This window comes from Zosterops lateralis, assembly GCF_965231275.1.
Source record: "Zosterops lateralis genome assembly, chromosome: 2".
Lineage (NCBI taxonomy): Eukaryota > Metazoa > Chordata > Aves > Passeriformes > Zosteropidae > Zosterops > Zosterops lateralis.
In genome coordinates, this window is record NC_139763.1 from 73,019,853 (window position 1) to 73,035,195 (window position 15,343).

General features: G+C 38.5%; 1 protein-coding gene across 2 annotated transcripts in view; it reads left to right on the plus strand.

Annotated features, from left to right (window-relative positions):
- Nucleotides 1-15,343, plus strand: part of XPO4 (exportin 4) — an 81,022-nt gene that overhangs the window by 17,842 nt on the left and 47,837 nt on the right. For both annotated transcript variants that reach the window (XM_083884978.1, XM_083884979.1), the window contains exons 2-4: nucleotides 2,628-2,733; nucleotides 6,291-6,432; nucleotides 6,671-6,809. In XM_083884978.1, coding sequence (XP_083741104.1) covers nucleotides 2,628-2,733; nucleotides 6,291-6,432; nucleotides 6,671-6,809 — 387 coding nt within the window. The remainder of the gene's footprint in view (nucleotides 1-2,627; nucleotides 2,734-6,290; nucleotides 6,433-6,670; nucleotides 6,810-15,343) is intronic.

A 15,343-nucleotide genomic window follows, 5' to 3' on the forward strand; every position in this document is an offset into this window, starting at 1 on the left:
TTGAGTGTCAAAGTTTGTAATGTATAGTTAAGTTATTTTCATTTTAAAAATTAATACAGGAATATGATGTGCCATATGCCTTTCCAAGGTATCAAAGGTCTTCTGTAACTGGACTTCAGAGAAGTAGAAGAGCTAATATGATATAAAGCAAGAGATCTACTTTCTAGTTATTATAAGCATAAAGGAGATATTTCCCATAAAACTTCTCTGGTTGTTGTTAGTGGTGCTGTAGTTTGCAGCTGATATCCCTGAAAGTGCCCTTAAGGATAACAGAACAGTGAAAATAGATAGGATCTGTCTATGGCAAACTTAAATTTAATGTGTTAATGCAAAATTCATTTTGGAACAGGTGGCCCTTATTTGATCTTCTTGCTCTAAAGATGTGAATATAAATGACTCTGGGCTTGCAAAAAGTTATGCTTTGTGACACCCAAAGAATTCATTCTAACATGGCTCTAATTAATGAGGCTTCATGAGACTGCAGAGCTGTGAGCTGCAAGGTCAGTAGTGTTGAAAGGGAAATGTCATTCCACTCCTTTTCTCCCCATCATTGCTCTGGCTCTGGTCTGGCTTTTTGATACTTACTAGAGTGACTCCTCTTGCCCCTGGGTTTCCTCTCTATCCTATTTTCTTTTGTGGTCTAGTTGATGGAAAGTATCGTACAAAGAGGCAAAAAGACCATGCAGGTGGCACCAAGAAAGGAGTAGGACTTCTTCTTTTAGTAACAGAAAGTTACTAAAATAAATCACTTGTCTCAAGAAATTTGATTCTTAGTTCTTGTGAAATATTCTTGGGCAGAGCTGTGTGTTCCTTGAGACTTAAAACTATTCCCAGGCATTGTGCAGCAACGTAGGCTGTAGATTGATGCACATTAAATGATAACTGGTGCTGAAATAAAGCAGCCTGTCACCACCCAATATGTCCCATACTGTGCTGGTTTAGGCTTTTGTGTTGGGTTATGGTGAACCAGACTGGAGAACTGATCCAGATGAAAAAATCTCGGATGATTTTTGGTAATCACTCTCCTAGTCTGGTTCTCTGTGCATTTGCACAAATGCTTGCCCATACAATGAGGGGGAAAAAGTGGGAACTGCCTTTTTTTCAGTTGGTTTGGTTTATTTTGCACAGCTCTGACTGAAGTGTGTATCAAGCTGTTGCTGTGTAGGTCATTCCTGCATGTTTGATAACCTGCTCCTGATATTTTTCTGGCATTCTGTACAGCTGGTTCTATTGCAGTGAGTGTAGCTAGAGTCCATGCAGAGGAGGATGGTCCTTCACACTGCAGAACACATGAACAGCTGCTCCCATTAAGAACAGCTCCTGCTGCATGTAGAGTTAAGGGTACACCACAAAAATGTCTGTTAAATCAGATTTCTTGTGGTTTATTTACTGGAAAATAATTCACTTATGTTAAAAACGTTGGTCTTGATGCTTTTATTCCCCCAAAGCATTGGATATAAATCATGAGTGAAAGATAGGTGGCACACATGTTCTTCTCAAACTGCTAGGATCAGGGCTGGAATGTGGAGTTTGGAAGTTCAGCTGAAGTTCAATAATCTATGTTTTGTCACCTTGATCCTGCTCTGCAGTTTGGATCTGGTCTTCCTACATGTGTGCATGCTCCTTTCTCAAAGGTTAGCATCAATTTTGTTTACTCTGTTTGTGGTATTGATCCCCTGTGAGAGTATCTCATGCTGTGTGTCTGTTCAGATAAATCTCAAATAGCAGAAGTCAGAGAATAGTGTCAGAAGTGGAGAGCAGTGTGGTGCTGTGAGCTGCTGATACTTTCTGCATGGCTGTGTTTACCTTGTAGGGCAGTGGAGTGTGCTGGGGTAGCTCAGTGAGGTGAGGCTGCAGTGCAGGCAGTTCCTCTGTGCTGCACAGGCACCTCACAGGGGTTCAGGTTATTACATGGTTTTGTGCTTTGCCTCTAGTTCATTTTCAGGTAGAAACCGCCCTGGAGCTGGCTTTCAACAGGAGAGCAGCAGGTGTTACCTGAGCAGCCAAGGTGTGCCCAGGATGTAATGGGGTGGGTGTATATAGCAATGGGTATAAGCTGAGGAACCACCACAGCCCATTCCCAAAGGGGCTTACTTGTCTCTTTAATCACACCCAGTCCTCAGGATGTCAAATTTAATATTAAACACTAGAGGGTAGTATGTTCCTGGTAAAACTTTATTTTAGAATATATCTGTAGTAATTTTTAAATCCCCTGAATTTATTATACAACTAAATATTTTAAAACAAATGTAAAACTAAAGAAAAAATAGTGCTTTGCTTCCAGGGCTGTGAGCATGCTTAGCTTTTAATGATGTACAGTGGTATTTTTGGTCTGAATGGAAGAAGGATTGGTTTGAATTTAGATCTGACTTCTAACTCTTCAGAAACATCATTAGGAAACTATACTTAAATTATTCACTCTCTGCCTTATATCTCAATATTCACACCTATGTGCATGCAATGTAAATACAGAGTGGTACATAAGAAGAGATGATGTCTGAGAGCAAGCAGTTTTGCCAAGAGATACTTGGTTTTGATGTTTAATAAGGCAAACATTTATAAGTTCATGACTTTGCTCGTAGTGTATTTTTGATCAGTGCTTCAATAATTATTTTTTTTTCTTTCAGGCACCACCTTCCATGGTCAACAATGAACAACGCCAACACGCTGAGCACATATTCTTATCATTTAGAAAATCAAAATCACCATTTGCTGTTTGCAAACATATTTTGGGTAAGTTTCAATAAATGAAGTTAAGCATGTACATTCTTTTATAACTGGAACCTGCTGTTCTTTTGCAGCTGAGACTATGACCATCAGTTTTGATTTTAATGAGGGGTACTTTTAGATGGAGGGTGAAGCCCATTTCTGTCCTGTTTTTGTTTTATTTCTGTCAGTTTCAAAGCTGTAAGGTGTAACTTCATGTAGTTAAGTTCCTGAACTGATTCAATAGGTTTCCTCTGCAACATGATTATTAAAATCCTCTCTAATCTGTGCAGCTTGTGCAGCTGCCAGTAGTGTGGTTGTTTGGCTCTGTGCTTTCTTCCCATTAAATCAGCCAACGATTCAATTTTTATGCACTTCTACCGGATTTTGCATTTGTGCTGAAATGAGAGTTTATTTCCTGTTGAACAACTTAGTTGCTGTTGATAGCCCAGCTGGAGGAAAAGAGGAAAAAGCTAGAAAAGCTTCTGTCCACCTGGTAGAAGCAAGACAGTATTGATTTGGAATTGTGTGATTATACCTGTCGAGAAAGGAAAGAGGCAGATACCACCCTTCATCAGAAATTTCTTTGATTTTAATGGAAATGCTCTAAATGTGGTTGTATAGCAAATTATAAAAGATAAATGTTTTTACAGGTGCTATAGAGACTTATTAGAGTTTGGCAGCTAAATCCAAAAATTACAGGAGCAGTAAAGATGTAAGATTGCTGCTCAGCCCTGTGGTATTGACCAGATGTGAGTGCTGGGGACAGGTGAGGGGGAATTTCAGTGAAAACTGACTCTGAGACCTGATAGGGGTGACCTCAAAGTTTACACAAAAGAACACATGCCAAAACCACAAAAAGCAACTTTTCTTTTAAAGAATTTGCCAGAATGAACAGAGAAATATTGGAATTATGTTGAAAATATTATTTTTGTACTTAATTCTTTCTGCAGTATTTTTTTAACAGTTATTTCTAAATTTACTGGATTGGAGACTTACAATTCATGAATATTATGATGTCAGTATTGCAGACCTCCTCCCATGTTATACTGTGATATATGGACCAGGATGTGCTTCCTTTCCTACATCCACTCTGCAATCGAAGTTTTTCTCTACAAATGAGTTTCTTCTGGGTTTAGTATATTATAGTAGTACTCCATCTGGTTTGGAAGACTGCAGTCACACTTTTTGCTTCATGGGTCAGCAAAATTGATGCTTCTTGTTTTTACATTGATTTTTAGAGAAAATTAACTGGACAAAGACATCCTTAAGTAACTTTGCAGACAATTTAGATCTAAGCAATACATTCAGCATCAATCAGAAATAAATAATGAAATTTAATGAAATCCTAAATGTAGCTGGCTGGAAGGAATATGATGGTGATTTTAATACCTTTTGGATATCTATAAATATTACATCCTTAAACTATTCATATGCTACCACCATTGAGAAGCCAGCACGTTTCCACCTGGGGCAGGTTTTTCATGGGAATGTAGACAGTTATGGTGCTGAGACCTGGAACTTAGAGACTTTTTCAAAACTTAGTGCTTCCTCAGTAAGTATCTGTACAGTCTGGACAGAAAGAACACGTAGTTAAGGTTTGGGAGTTGAGGAACAAGAGGTGGGGATTGTGATATCAGGAACCAGGGAAGAGAAACAAGCTGTTCATGATGAAGAATAAAAGACTTGAAGTGTACTGAAGGGATGTGTGCAGCAAGGATGGGCTGGAACCAGAAGAGCAAGTAGATGGCTTTAAAAAGAACCAGAGAAAAAAAAAAAAAGGTCAAGAGAGGAACTGGAATGGAGGTAGAGCGAGATAATAAGAATATCATGTGTGGAAAGAAGAGCGTGTGAATAACACAGGGAGAAAAATGGAGATGAGCATATGGAAAAAGAGAACAGCCACTACTGTGTTTTTCTTTAGAAACCTGGAGTTGAACCCAGGAAGCACAAGGCTCTGGATTCTGCTATATATTTACAGCTAGCTGTTCAGTGCACTGGCAAAACTTGTCCTTCCTTTCCTTAATAAGTTCCTGTGGTGCTCTGGGTGACTACAGGCTTATGCTGGGGCTGCAGCTCTGTGCTGTTAGCGATCGCAGTCGTGTGGCTGCGGGACTTGGCGCAGAGGGGAAACTCTGTCCTTTTTTAATTACATTCTCTTTTTTTGTGTGTGTGTGTTTGAGCTTTGCACGGTTAGAAAAGCTGAAGACCCAAGGTAACAAGTGCCAGAATTAAAATTCTCATGCAGGAATAATTCAATTGGTTTTTATATGTGTTAGACATACACATTAATCTTTTATTTAAGCAGTTACTTAGTTTTCCAAATTAAGCTAAGTAGATTTAAACATAGTTTATTTTGATTTAAACATGTTTACCTGTGGGGGTTTAGATTTGGAGCCTTTACTTTAAAATATTTTAGCATATTACCTACTGTCATTGATATAGAACTCGCATATAAAGGAGATTTATATTATAAATTTGTGTGTATGCAGTTGGGGGAAGAAAGTTTGTTTTGTAGAAATTTAAAGCCCTTAATCTCATGACTGAGGTTTTTTCAAACAAACACAGTTTTTCTAGTCTTGGCAGGTCAACCACCAAAACTTGAATTCTGCTTCTTGTTTGGGAATTTTAGTTCATCATTTCATATTTTATGCTCTTGCCATCCTGTGGCTGCACCCTTTCAGAAAAGTTCTTTCTGCAGAGCTCAGAATGTTTTGAAACTGGCTTCTGAGATATCTGCTATTTCCAAGTTAAAAATTTTAAAAGCAAGGGAACAACAAGAATGTCTCTGTAGCTTCCTGGCATCATAGAAATTATATTACTATTCTGGCATTTCTCTTTAAATTGTAGTCACCCAAACTGTTTGGCTGTAGTCACCAAATTGTTTCTCTACTTTTTAGTCACCCAAACTGTTACCTTTCTCTGTAATATGCTTTTATACTTTCCTTAGTGTGTCTGTATACATAGTAATCCCATATTCAGATAATAATGGCAAATGATTCCTACCTTGTGGTCAGAAATTACATTTTGATTAGCTCAAAATAAATCTGGAGACTTGAACATGACGTAGAACACTTTAAATACACTGCAGTGTAACATTTTTGCGTGGATAATTAAGCACAAATGTTATCTTGAAGTGTAAGTGGATTTGCTTCTTTTTTATTACCCATGAAATGCATGTACTTTTATGTACTGTTGGTTTCAGAGGCAAGCACAGAAATATCCAACTTTGACATGCCTGTAAGATTAATCACTTTTAATAATTAATGTATTGACACTAAATCTGTCATCTTGTTTATTTTATTTCTCTGTTGTGTTAGCATTCTTATTCCTGTTATTTGAACCAACCCCCTGGTGCAGACAACTTTGCTCCTAGGTCATTGACTTGAATAATACTGAACAATTTGATAATTGGGTTATTGATTATTTTTCCCCCTTTTGAGTTGTAAATTCCTTCTCTGTTTTCATAGCAACAGCATTCTGTGTAATAATAAATTATAGTAATTGCTTTTTTTTTGTTGGAAACGCATTCAAGCTGAATGCATGTCTTCTAATACTCAAGTTGCCTTTATTTTTTCCCACAGAAACTAGTAAAGTGGACTATGTCCTTTTTCAAGCTGCTACAGCGATAATGGAAGCAGTTGTAAGAGAATGGATTCTCTTGGAAAAAGCTAGCATTGAGTCACTGCGAACATTCCTTCTAACCTATGTCTTACAAAGGCCTAAGTAAGTATAGAAAACACACCTCTGAACGTGTGGGATTCTGCATGAAGTCTGGGTTATCATTTTCCCTGGGTGGCAATGCAAGCTCATTTTAAGAATAATTTGTCTTCTAGTCTTAGTTAACTTGTGTCAACTTTCCCTTATGAATTCAAAATATTTGAAAAAAAAATGTGTTTAAAATTTTATTGAGCATTGATGTCCAGAATCACATGCAAATACATTTGTGCAATGTTGTTTACAGCCTTCAAAAGTATGTTCGGGAGCAGATTTTATTAGCAGTAGCGGTGATAGTGAAACGGGGATCATTAGACAAATCAATCGACTGCAAAAGCATTTTTCATGAAGTCAGCCAGCTGATCAGCAGTGGCAACCCCACTGTGGTAAGTACTTCATTTTTTTCTTCAAAAGTTAAGCAGTCTGTATCAGCAGCTTACATTGTATACTTGGTGGCTATAAAATTTTTAATACTTCTCTTATCCAGTTAGTCCTTAAGTTGATAACTCTTCACTCATTCAGCAAATTGGAGATTTTTTTAATGCTTTGGGGCTAGGGCTAGTATGTGTAGTTCTTTGGTATGCAGGGAGACCATATTTTTAGGGAATGTTTTTCTGAATAGCTGCTTTAAGTGCCCTAGTTGTGGGTTGGTGGTTTGTTTGGGGTTTTTTTGGTGTGTTTTTTAAAAATTATTATTTGTTTGTTTTCTTTTTTCCTCTGGTTTTCTTTAATCTAATAGTAAGATGTAAACCAGATATACCGTTAGCTGGGAGGTTCATTGCACAGTCTGTTCCCCTTCCATCTGTGCAGTGCTGCACTCTGCTGCAGCTCAGCTGTCGAAATAGACTGTGAGCAGGAGACATAGGCCTCTGCTGTTCTTTGGGAGACAAGTAGGTGGAGAGAAAGGGGTACGAGGAAGCAAAACATGGAATGGAAATACAAAACTTGATTTAATGTCATACTACTAGGGGTAAGTGTTACCTTCGATACTGAGCTCAAAGTGGAAACAAGGTGTCCAATATCTATCTATGCATTTAGTGAAATTCCGTTTGCTATGCCAGGGGATAAGTTTAGAATAGGTCATAATAGAGGCATGTAACTAGAGCTTAAAGAGAGGTGATTTTTTCTCCTACCAAATGAAAATCAAAGAGTGTGTAGATTCCATGCTGAAACTTTAACTGAAGCTTTTCTCAGAAAAGAGCCTTGAGAGAACTGGCTCATGACACTGCTGAGCATTAAGAGCAGCAGTTGTACTGGATAGATGGGAGTGGCAAATGCTTAACTCTGAAAATTCAATCAAAGTGTACTAGAAGTAATCCAGCTCATGTCATGGTCCTAAAAATAGTGTGTCACCTCTGAGGAACAAGTAATATTGCTTCAGGGTATGGAAATTTCATTTAATCTTGTAAAACCTAATTTCACAGTTATTTACCTTAAGGAAACTGTTTTAGCCTTTTGATTCTGCATAATTCAGATAGAAATGGGTATTTGTTAAGAACTGAGTTAATGCTTTTTTCCAGGAAACATAGTCTGGTTATTAAAATGAAGTTACAGCTGAGGTTTTGAAGTTTTATGCACAACACTGTGTATGCTCATGTAGTTTGTAGGATGTTTGCATAAAGATACAAAAGTGGTGTAAATAGAAACGTGGACTTTGAATTAAGTAATGCGTAGCCCAGCTTGTGCAGTTCTATTCTGTGTATGCACTGTCCACTGACACACTGCACTGACCACAGCATACAGCAAGCTAAGACTGCCTGCTCCAAGCATATCATCCTGGGCATGCTGCAGGGCAGAGCACGTTGCAGAGGAGCTCTGGCTGGGGAAAGGGGTACTCTTCTCCAAGTTCAGCTCACTGCCAAATTGAACTCAGTTTTTCACTTCCCTTTATTTCGTTTTCCCTTTATTTCCCCCTCTTCACATGTATGAATTTCTCCATAGTTTTTCTCAACTTTTAAGAATGCTGTTGAAAATGTCTAGGATATATAATGATGTTTTCTATTCTGGTATTGTAATAAGACTTACTAGGAAAAAAAAAAAAGATGTGATGCTGCTGAAATGTCTTTTCTGTATGGCACAGTATATGGTTGTTAGTCTTTGGCAAACTGGTTATAAGCACAGGCTCCCACGTATATATGACGCTTTATATTATAAACCAGTTCTCATTCACGAAAATGTTCGTGTAATCTTCTGAGACTTAGCTGCAAGAGAGACTCTGGTACTGGCACCCAGGACTGGCATGTGCAGTAATAAGCAGTAATAAAATGGTGTTTTGGCATGGTAGCTGCCAAAAGTACTTTCTGAAGAGAGTTAGGGCATGCCTCTTATATAAATATGTAACAAATTTGAAAAGTTGTATGAAATAATTCATACAAGGAATTATTTTTTTAGTTGTCTTTTAAAGTGTAGCTGGGTGATTTTGTTTCTTTACTAGTGTCCCTGTAGCATTCAGCCATGCCTGTGGGGCCCCAGTGGTGCAGTTGCCTTGCTGCTGTGTGGAGACTCAGCTGAAGGTGCTTCAGGGTATTTTGTGAAGCCCACATTCTGAAGGGAATGGTGCATTCAAGATCCAAGATGTGCTGTCAGGACAGTGCCATGCTCTGGTGTTTCTCGAGATTAGTTTATATTAGTTACTTGTAAATACAGGCCTCCATTCAAATCAGGGAAGAGGCTAGGATGTAGGTATTGAAAGAGATCAGCAGGTATTTTCCAGTCCTCTGTGCTTCCCTGTGGAAGAAATCATTCCATGGTATTGACTATCTTTCCCATGGTGTGATACACACTCTTGCCTTCTTGTATGCTCCAGTTGCAGAAATCTATTGTATCTTTGTGACTCTTAATTCTGTTTCCATTCTCTCTGTCCTTTCTTGTCTCTTTCAACTTTCTGTTCTGACCTTCTGCCCACCCATTTGTGTTCTCCTCCCTGAGGTTCACTACACATGAAGTCAGCAGCAGGTCACTTTATATTTTAAAATGTTTAAAGCTCTCAGACAAGAGCTATCAGCAGCTCTTAGCTGCTGATAATTGATTAGAGCAAGGTACTAATAACACCAAGGGTGTGGGTTGGATCCTGATATGGGCCATTCACTTAAGAGCTGGACACCATATTTGTGGGTCTTTTCCAACTCAGAGTATTTTGAGGTAATGGCTTTCTACAGCAGTTTGTAATTGAGAGGAAGTCCATTCAAAAAAAGCAAAGCATTCTCTTGTCTGCTTCTTGCTTACTTTTTCCTCCCTTTTGGATGTGAAGCTTCTTGATCTGTCTTTACCTTGCAAGACTAACATAGGTACTTAATCTTTTCCATTCCCTGCAGCCCTCCTCCCAGTTTCTGTCTGTACTAACTTTGTGATCATCAGGCAGTCCTGCTCTATGAAATCTTTGGAACTTTTGAGTAATATCTTGTCAGGATCAAGTCTTGATAGTTTGGGGTAATAAGGAAGGCAGTGAATATAGATGGTAGTATCTCTTGTGTCCTTTTGCAGGATTTGATGTGCTTAGTACCTCAGCTTCTTGAGTACTAGTTAAAAAGATCTTCAGAGATGTCTGGAACTTGAAGGTATGTAGTGGCAAATTGACATGTGAACAGGACTGATGGATGAACTGTTGAGAATGAAAAAATAAGGAGGTTGGAAGGAAGATAAGGAGAGGAATTATGATGAAAGTAATAAAATGGCTTTAGTATTGAGTAATCTTTTAATAGTGGAACACAGTGTACTTGTTAAGGAAATTACAGGACACTAAGGAGAGTTAGTACTTCAGGGATGGGAAGGATGTGTGGTTAGAGCCAGGTTTAGAACTGGAGTGTTGGCTTCTGCTGCTGGTTCTCTGCCATTTGGGGCTTTATGAATCTCACAGAAGAAACCTTTGTCTGAGAAGGAAAAGCAAACTTTTAGTCTGGCTGCCTATATATTTATAATTGAGTTTAGGTAGTAATCCTCCAGGAGGATGAAGATCAGCTTTGGAGTTCTTGGTTTTGTTTTTCCTGGCTCCTCCTGTATTATCAATACAAGCCATCCCTCTACTTGTGAAGGAGAATCTGTAATTACCCTCTGATAGAAATTTCAGGATCTCTTTTCAAAATCTTCATCTCTCTGGGGGACAGAGCTTCTGGCAGCAGACACAGTATCATGAGCCAATCTTAAAATTCTAAATACATGTTTTCTATCACCAGTTTCAAGATTTTGGAGAACTGTGTGGGCCAAGTTCTTCTCAACTATAAATGCCTTGAATTTCTTGGCCTTTTCTTCTTGTGTTAAAATATTCTGCTTTTTCACAGCTGAAGGATTTCATTTGTCCTTCATTCCTGCCAGAAGGACAGGAATCCTGGCAGCTAAGTGACTGACTCCCAGGAGGAAGATCTGGTCTGCATGTGAACGCAATCAGATTTTGTTTAAAACGAGACCAAGATATGGATCGCACATTAATTTCTTCTAGTATATGTGTAGGCAGATGCAGAGGGGTCCAGCTGCTCTAGACTTGACATGGGACTGGGAAGCAACAGAAGCTGTGTTTTTTTTTAAGACCTGCAGTGCATACAGTAGAATGTATTTTAATATAAAGCTCCATAACTGAAGCCTACATATTTTTTTTGTCAAGACTCACTGGAAGAGCTCTGGAATCCTAACAGTTCCTTCCTTCTCTTGCAAAATTTGTAAACCTGTTGTTCTGGTTCCCAATGTTCCTACTTGAGCTAGAGGGAAGATCCATCTGCTTCAGGTTACCTAAAGCTTCTGAGGGATGTGCTGTGAATGGATTTCATGTGAGCAGTGGGAAATATTAATAAACAAAACTGTAGGCATTCATCTTCATTGAGGTTAATCTATCCATTATAATAGCTGCCTGGATAACTAGTTATTTTTATTCAGCATTTACAGTTCTTGTTTCTATTCTTTAAAGGCAATTTTATTTCTGGAAACCTGTCTAGCTGTTATTATTTCATGTGGTAGGGAAGGAGTTGGAGAGGCTCTCCTGACTTTCACATTTTGATAAAACCATACATATTATCCACCCCAAGTTGTGTCTTCTGGTCTCATAAAGTTGTTACCTTGTTCTGTGAACCTCATTGCCCTTTGAGACATGTTGAGTATAAAAAACAGAGGGTGAACTGGGATATTTAAGCTGATAAGTTCTCTATAAAGGCCTAAGTTAGTGTTAAAGATCGGTTTGGGAATTTTAGGAATCCAAAAACTACTCCGCATGTGAGGTTAAAACTCAGTGATAGAAATGTAAGAGAACTTTAAAACGTAAGTGGTTTTTTAGTAGTTGAATTAATCAGGGTGCTTTTGCAGTTTTCAGATTTTTGTTGAAAGGGACCTGGCTTTACCAGATATGCAGTACAGCAAATCTCCAGCTTAGTAATTTAATAACTATTAGAAATTGATAACTCCCCAGTTACATTTACACTAGAGCCACACTAGTTTCAAAGACAGGGCTCGGAAGTGAGATGTGTTCAAGTTGCGAGATGTGCATCCCCTGTTTTATGCATGGCATGCCAAACACTTTCTTTCCTCAGTTTTGCCATCTCACGAGATTTGCATCTGTGGAGTCCCTCACCTGTGACCTCACAGACTCACTGGGAAAGAAGAAATGATGCCTTTCCATGTGTTACACCATGTATTTTTTTTATTACAGTAGTGTCACACAAATAAACAGGCTTGAGGGGAAAAGCCTCTTTAAGACATTTGTTGACCTTAGCTGCTTGTTGTTTAGTCATTCTTCCTCTCAAAGGTACTGCCCTTCAGAATAAATGTGTTCAGTAATATCTTTGTGTTAGTCTGCTTAGAAACAGCCCCTTCTCCATCACAACTTCTCGTGTTTTCTCTTTGGGCAGATCTGCTGTGGAGCACAGCCGTGTAATGCAGCTCATTTGACGTAGCTGGCAGTATGGCAGGCAGAGGCAGGCAAGAAAGAGACCAGGAATGAGTACTGGGAAAAGTGGGGCAAGGGAGGACACCTACCCACCAAAGAGCACTTGTTAGGATGGTGTATATTTAAAGCTGGGTGCTGCTGATGGCGAGCTGCATGGGTACTCTAACTATTCATTATTTTGAGCTTAATTGAAAGTCCTTTATTTGTTCATGCAGCTGTGGTAGAGTGAAGATCCAGCTGGTTGCATTCAGATAAGAACCTGGAGAGGGATATGTTACCTTTATAAATGGTTTTCAGGCCTGCAACCTCTTTTATGACATTACTTTTTTTTTTTTCTCCTGATTTCTGCTTCACAACTTTGCCTGTCTCCAGAGAAACAAAGAAAAGCACGTTTTGCCCCCTGTGCTTCAGCAAACTCTGGCTGGACCTCTTCCATTATTAGGAGAGGCTGCTACTTCCCTTCTCTCTTTGTCCAAAGCCTGCATGCTTCACATGCCACAAGATCGTCTTCCTCTGGCCCATGGTGACTCACTGGGGAATTGATTTTCTCTTTCACAGCTCACCCCTGGGGGTTTCCCTCGGTTTGGTTGGTTCCCCTGAAGGAAGAGAAGCAAGGTCTCATTTTGTGCTGCTGTAGTTCTGATGTGTTAACCTGGTGCTGCTCATCTGTCTTTGCACAGTGGCAGAAAGGGAATGAGAGGAAAGGAGTGCACTGCCCAGCCAGTCCCTTACTGCTGACAGCACAGAACTGCACCTGTGGGTCCTATTGCTATCATTCTATCCCTGCTCTATAGCTTTTTTCCACCAGTTGGCTCATTTGGGAAGGAACAGACAAAAATCAGTGGGTCCTTCCTGGTGCTTGCTTACATTTCTTCAGAATATGTTCTGGTTTTCGTTGGTTGGGAACCACTACTTCAGCCACTGGGTCCTCCACCCACCTTGCAATACTCCCATGTTGAAAAGTTGGAGTGGCCCCAGTTATTCTGTGTACATAAAGATGTTTCTTTTGGCCCTCTGGCCGTCCTGCTAACCTTTCAATTTGGAGTTGCAGCTTATGTTCTGGAGACTTAGATACTCTGAAAATGTTAGCAAAAACAGCTGTGCTTATTCAAGAAAATTAGTGAAGAAGCCTTTATTGCCTTTATATTGCCTTTATAAAGAAAGCCTTGCTTTAAACAACTTACTTAGTAAAACTGCTTTTGATAATTCTCATTACAGAATTCTATCACCTAGGAGCAACACAGCAAATTCTGCTTCTGATACATTTACTCTTTGATTTTTCCTGCTCTTGTGCAAGTTAAATTTAGATAGTTTAGGGATACTATTAAATCATCTTTGGTTTCAGTAACAAACTATATTATACATGTGGAGACAAAAAGTCCTCTAAATGTCTATTCGGGATGGCAGTGATCTAATGTAATAGGGTAGATATTATGATTTACTCTTTACAGGCAAGACCTTTATTCTTTTAAATACGCTTACTGCTTTTTCTGTAGGTATAAATGATACTTGCCAAAGGCACTGCATGATAGTTTAGGTTTTGTAGTTAAATGAACTCTTTAATCAAACCTCTGACAACCTAACTGTATCTCTGCTCTGAATTCAAAAGGAGGAAACAATTTTGGTATTGGAGTTCATTCTGCTCTGTCTGTTGGCTTTATTGCTGCAGAGCTGGTGTACCACATGTCCATTTTTTCCTAGACTGTATTTGAACTCTTCTTCCTTTCAGATGCTTTGTAACCTAACTACCCTCAAATGAAGCACTTCATTTATTCCATGGACAGCCCAGGCACAAGTGTGAAATCCCTTCAAACATGACGGCTTTAGCTTCTTTTATAGGGGACATTCCATTTGGAGGAATAAGTTGTATTTACCTTTTGCATCTGAGTTTTATGAATGATACATTAATGTTGTTTTACTGTTAAAATGACACACGGTCTTTCTGTAGTGTCTGTGTTTTATTAAAGCCATTTAAAAAGAAAACCACTAAAACGATGTTACTACTGGGTGTCTGATTGCCAAGTTAATCTCTTATCACAAGTCCCATTGATCTTCTGTTTGAGCAGCTGAGAGTCTATTTTATGTATAGCGATCTTTCATAAAGTTTATTCCTGGTAATAAAGCTAACTGGGGTGAGTGCCAAGCTATTCTCAGAGGCAATCCTCTGTCTCAACAAGAGAAGGATTTTATTTTGTTAGATGGGCTTATTGTTTGGGTATGTACTTGTGGCAGAACTAGTGAAATTGCTAGGGAGTGAGTCAAACTAGGTTCAGAGGTGTACTCTTACTGGTATGAAGTTAATGGCATTGCTGCACAATAGACATTCAGATCTGCCTTTTAATATGATGCCCAGAGTCACGTGCATTTTCTACTTATTACAGTGTGGTATTACTAACTTGCATTGTTAATCTCTTCTGTGGTGTGGCAAAAAACCTTTAAAAAAAAAAAAAAACCTTTAAAAAAAAGAACCAAAAAATCCACACCAGAAAACAAATGAACAAACCAACCAAAACCACATCAAAAACAGCAAGAACAAAAAACTAACCAGTCTAACAAAAAAAAAAAAAAAAAATCCAACCCCAAAAGCAAAACACAAACCCCCCCAGAACCCTCCACCCTAGAATATTATATGTTAGGTGTATTCAATTTTCTTACATGTAAGAGGAAGAAATTTTAGTTTACATAGCACACCAGTATTGGTTTCTCTGAAATTGTTGGTTTTCAGATTTCAAAAATCTTTCTTCTGATAATATTTAAGTTGAGGTACTGAGTGTCTTCACACCAAACACATCTGTATATTTAAAAAAATAAAGAAATCCAAAATATTACTAGTTAACCTTCAGTAAAATTACTTTATGAAAATCAAATTCTATTTTTAGTAAAATTTACTTGAGCTTTATTCCAGAGTTTCTGAAATCTTACTGTATATTCAGGAATGTTTAATAGATGGTAGGGTAATTGTTCTTTTAAGCTAATAATTTGTTAATACTTAGAAAAATGGCCATCTTACTGCTATACACAATAGTGTGTATAAATTCCTATAGCCTGGTG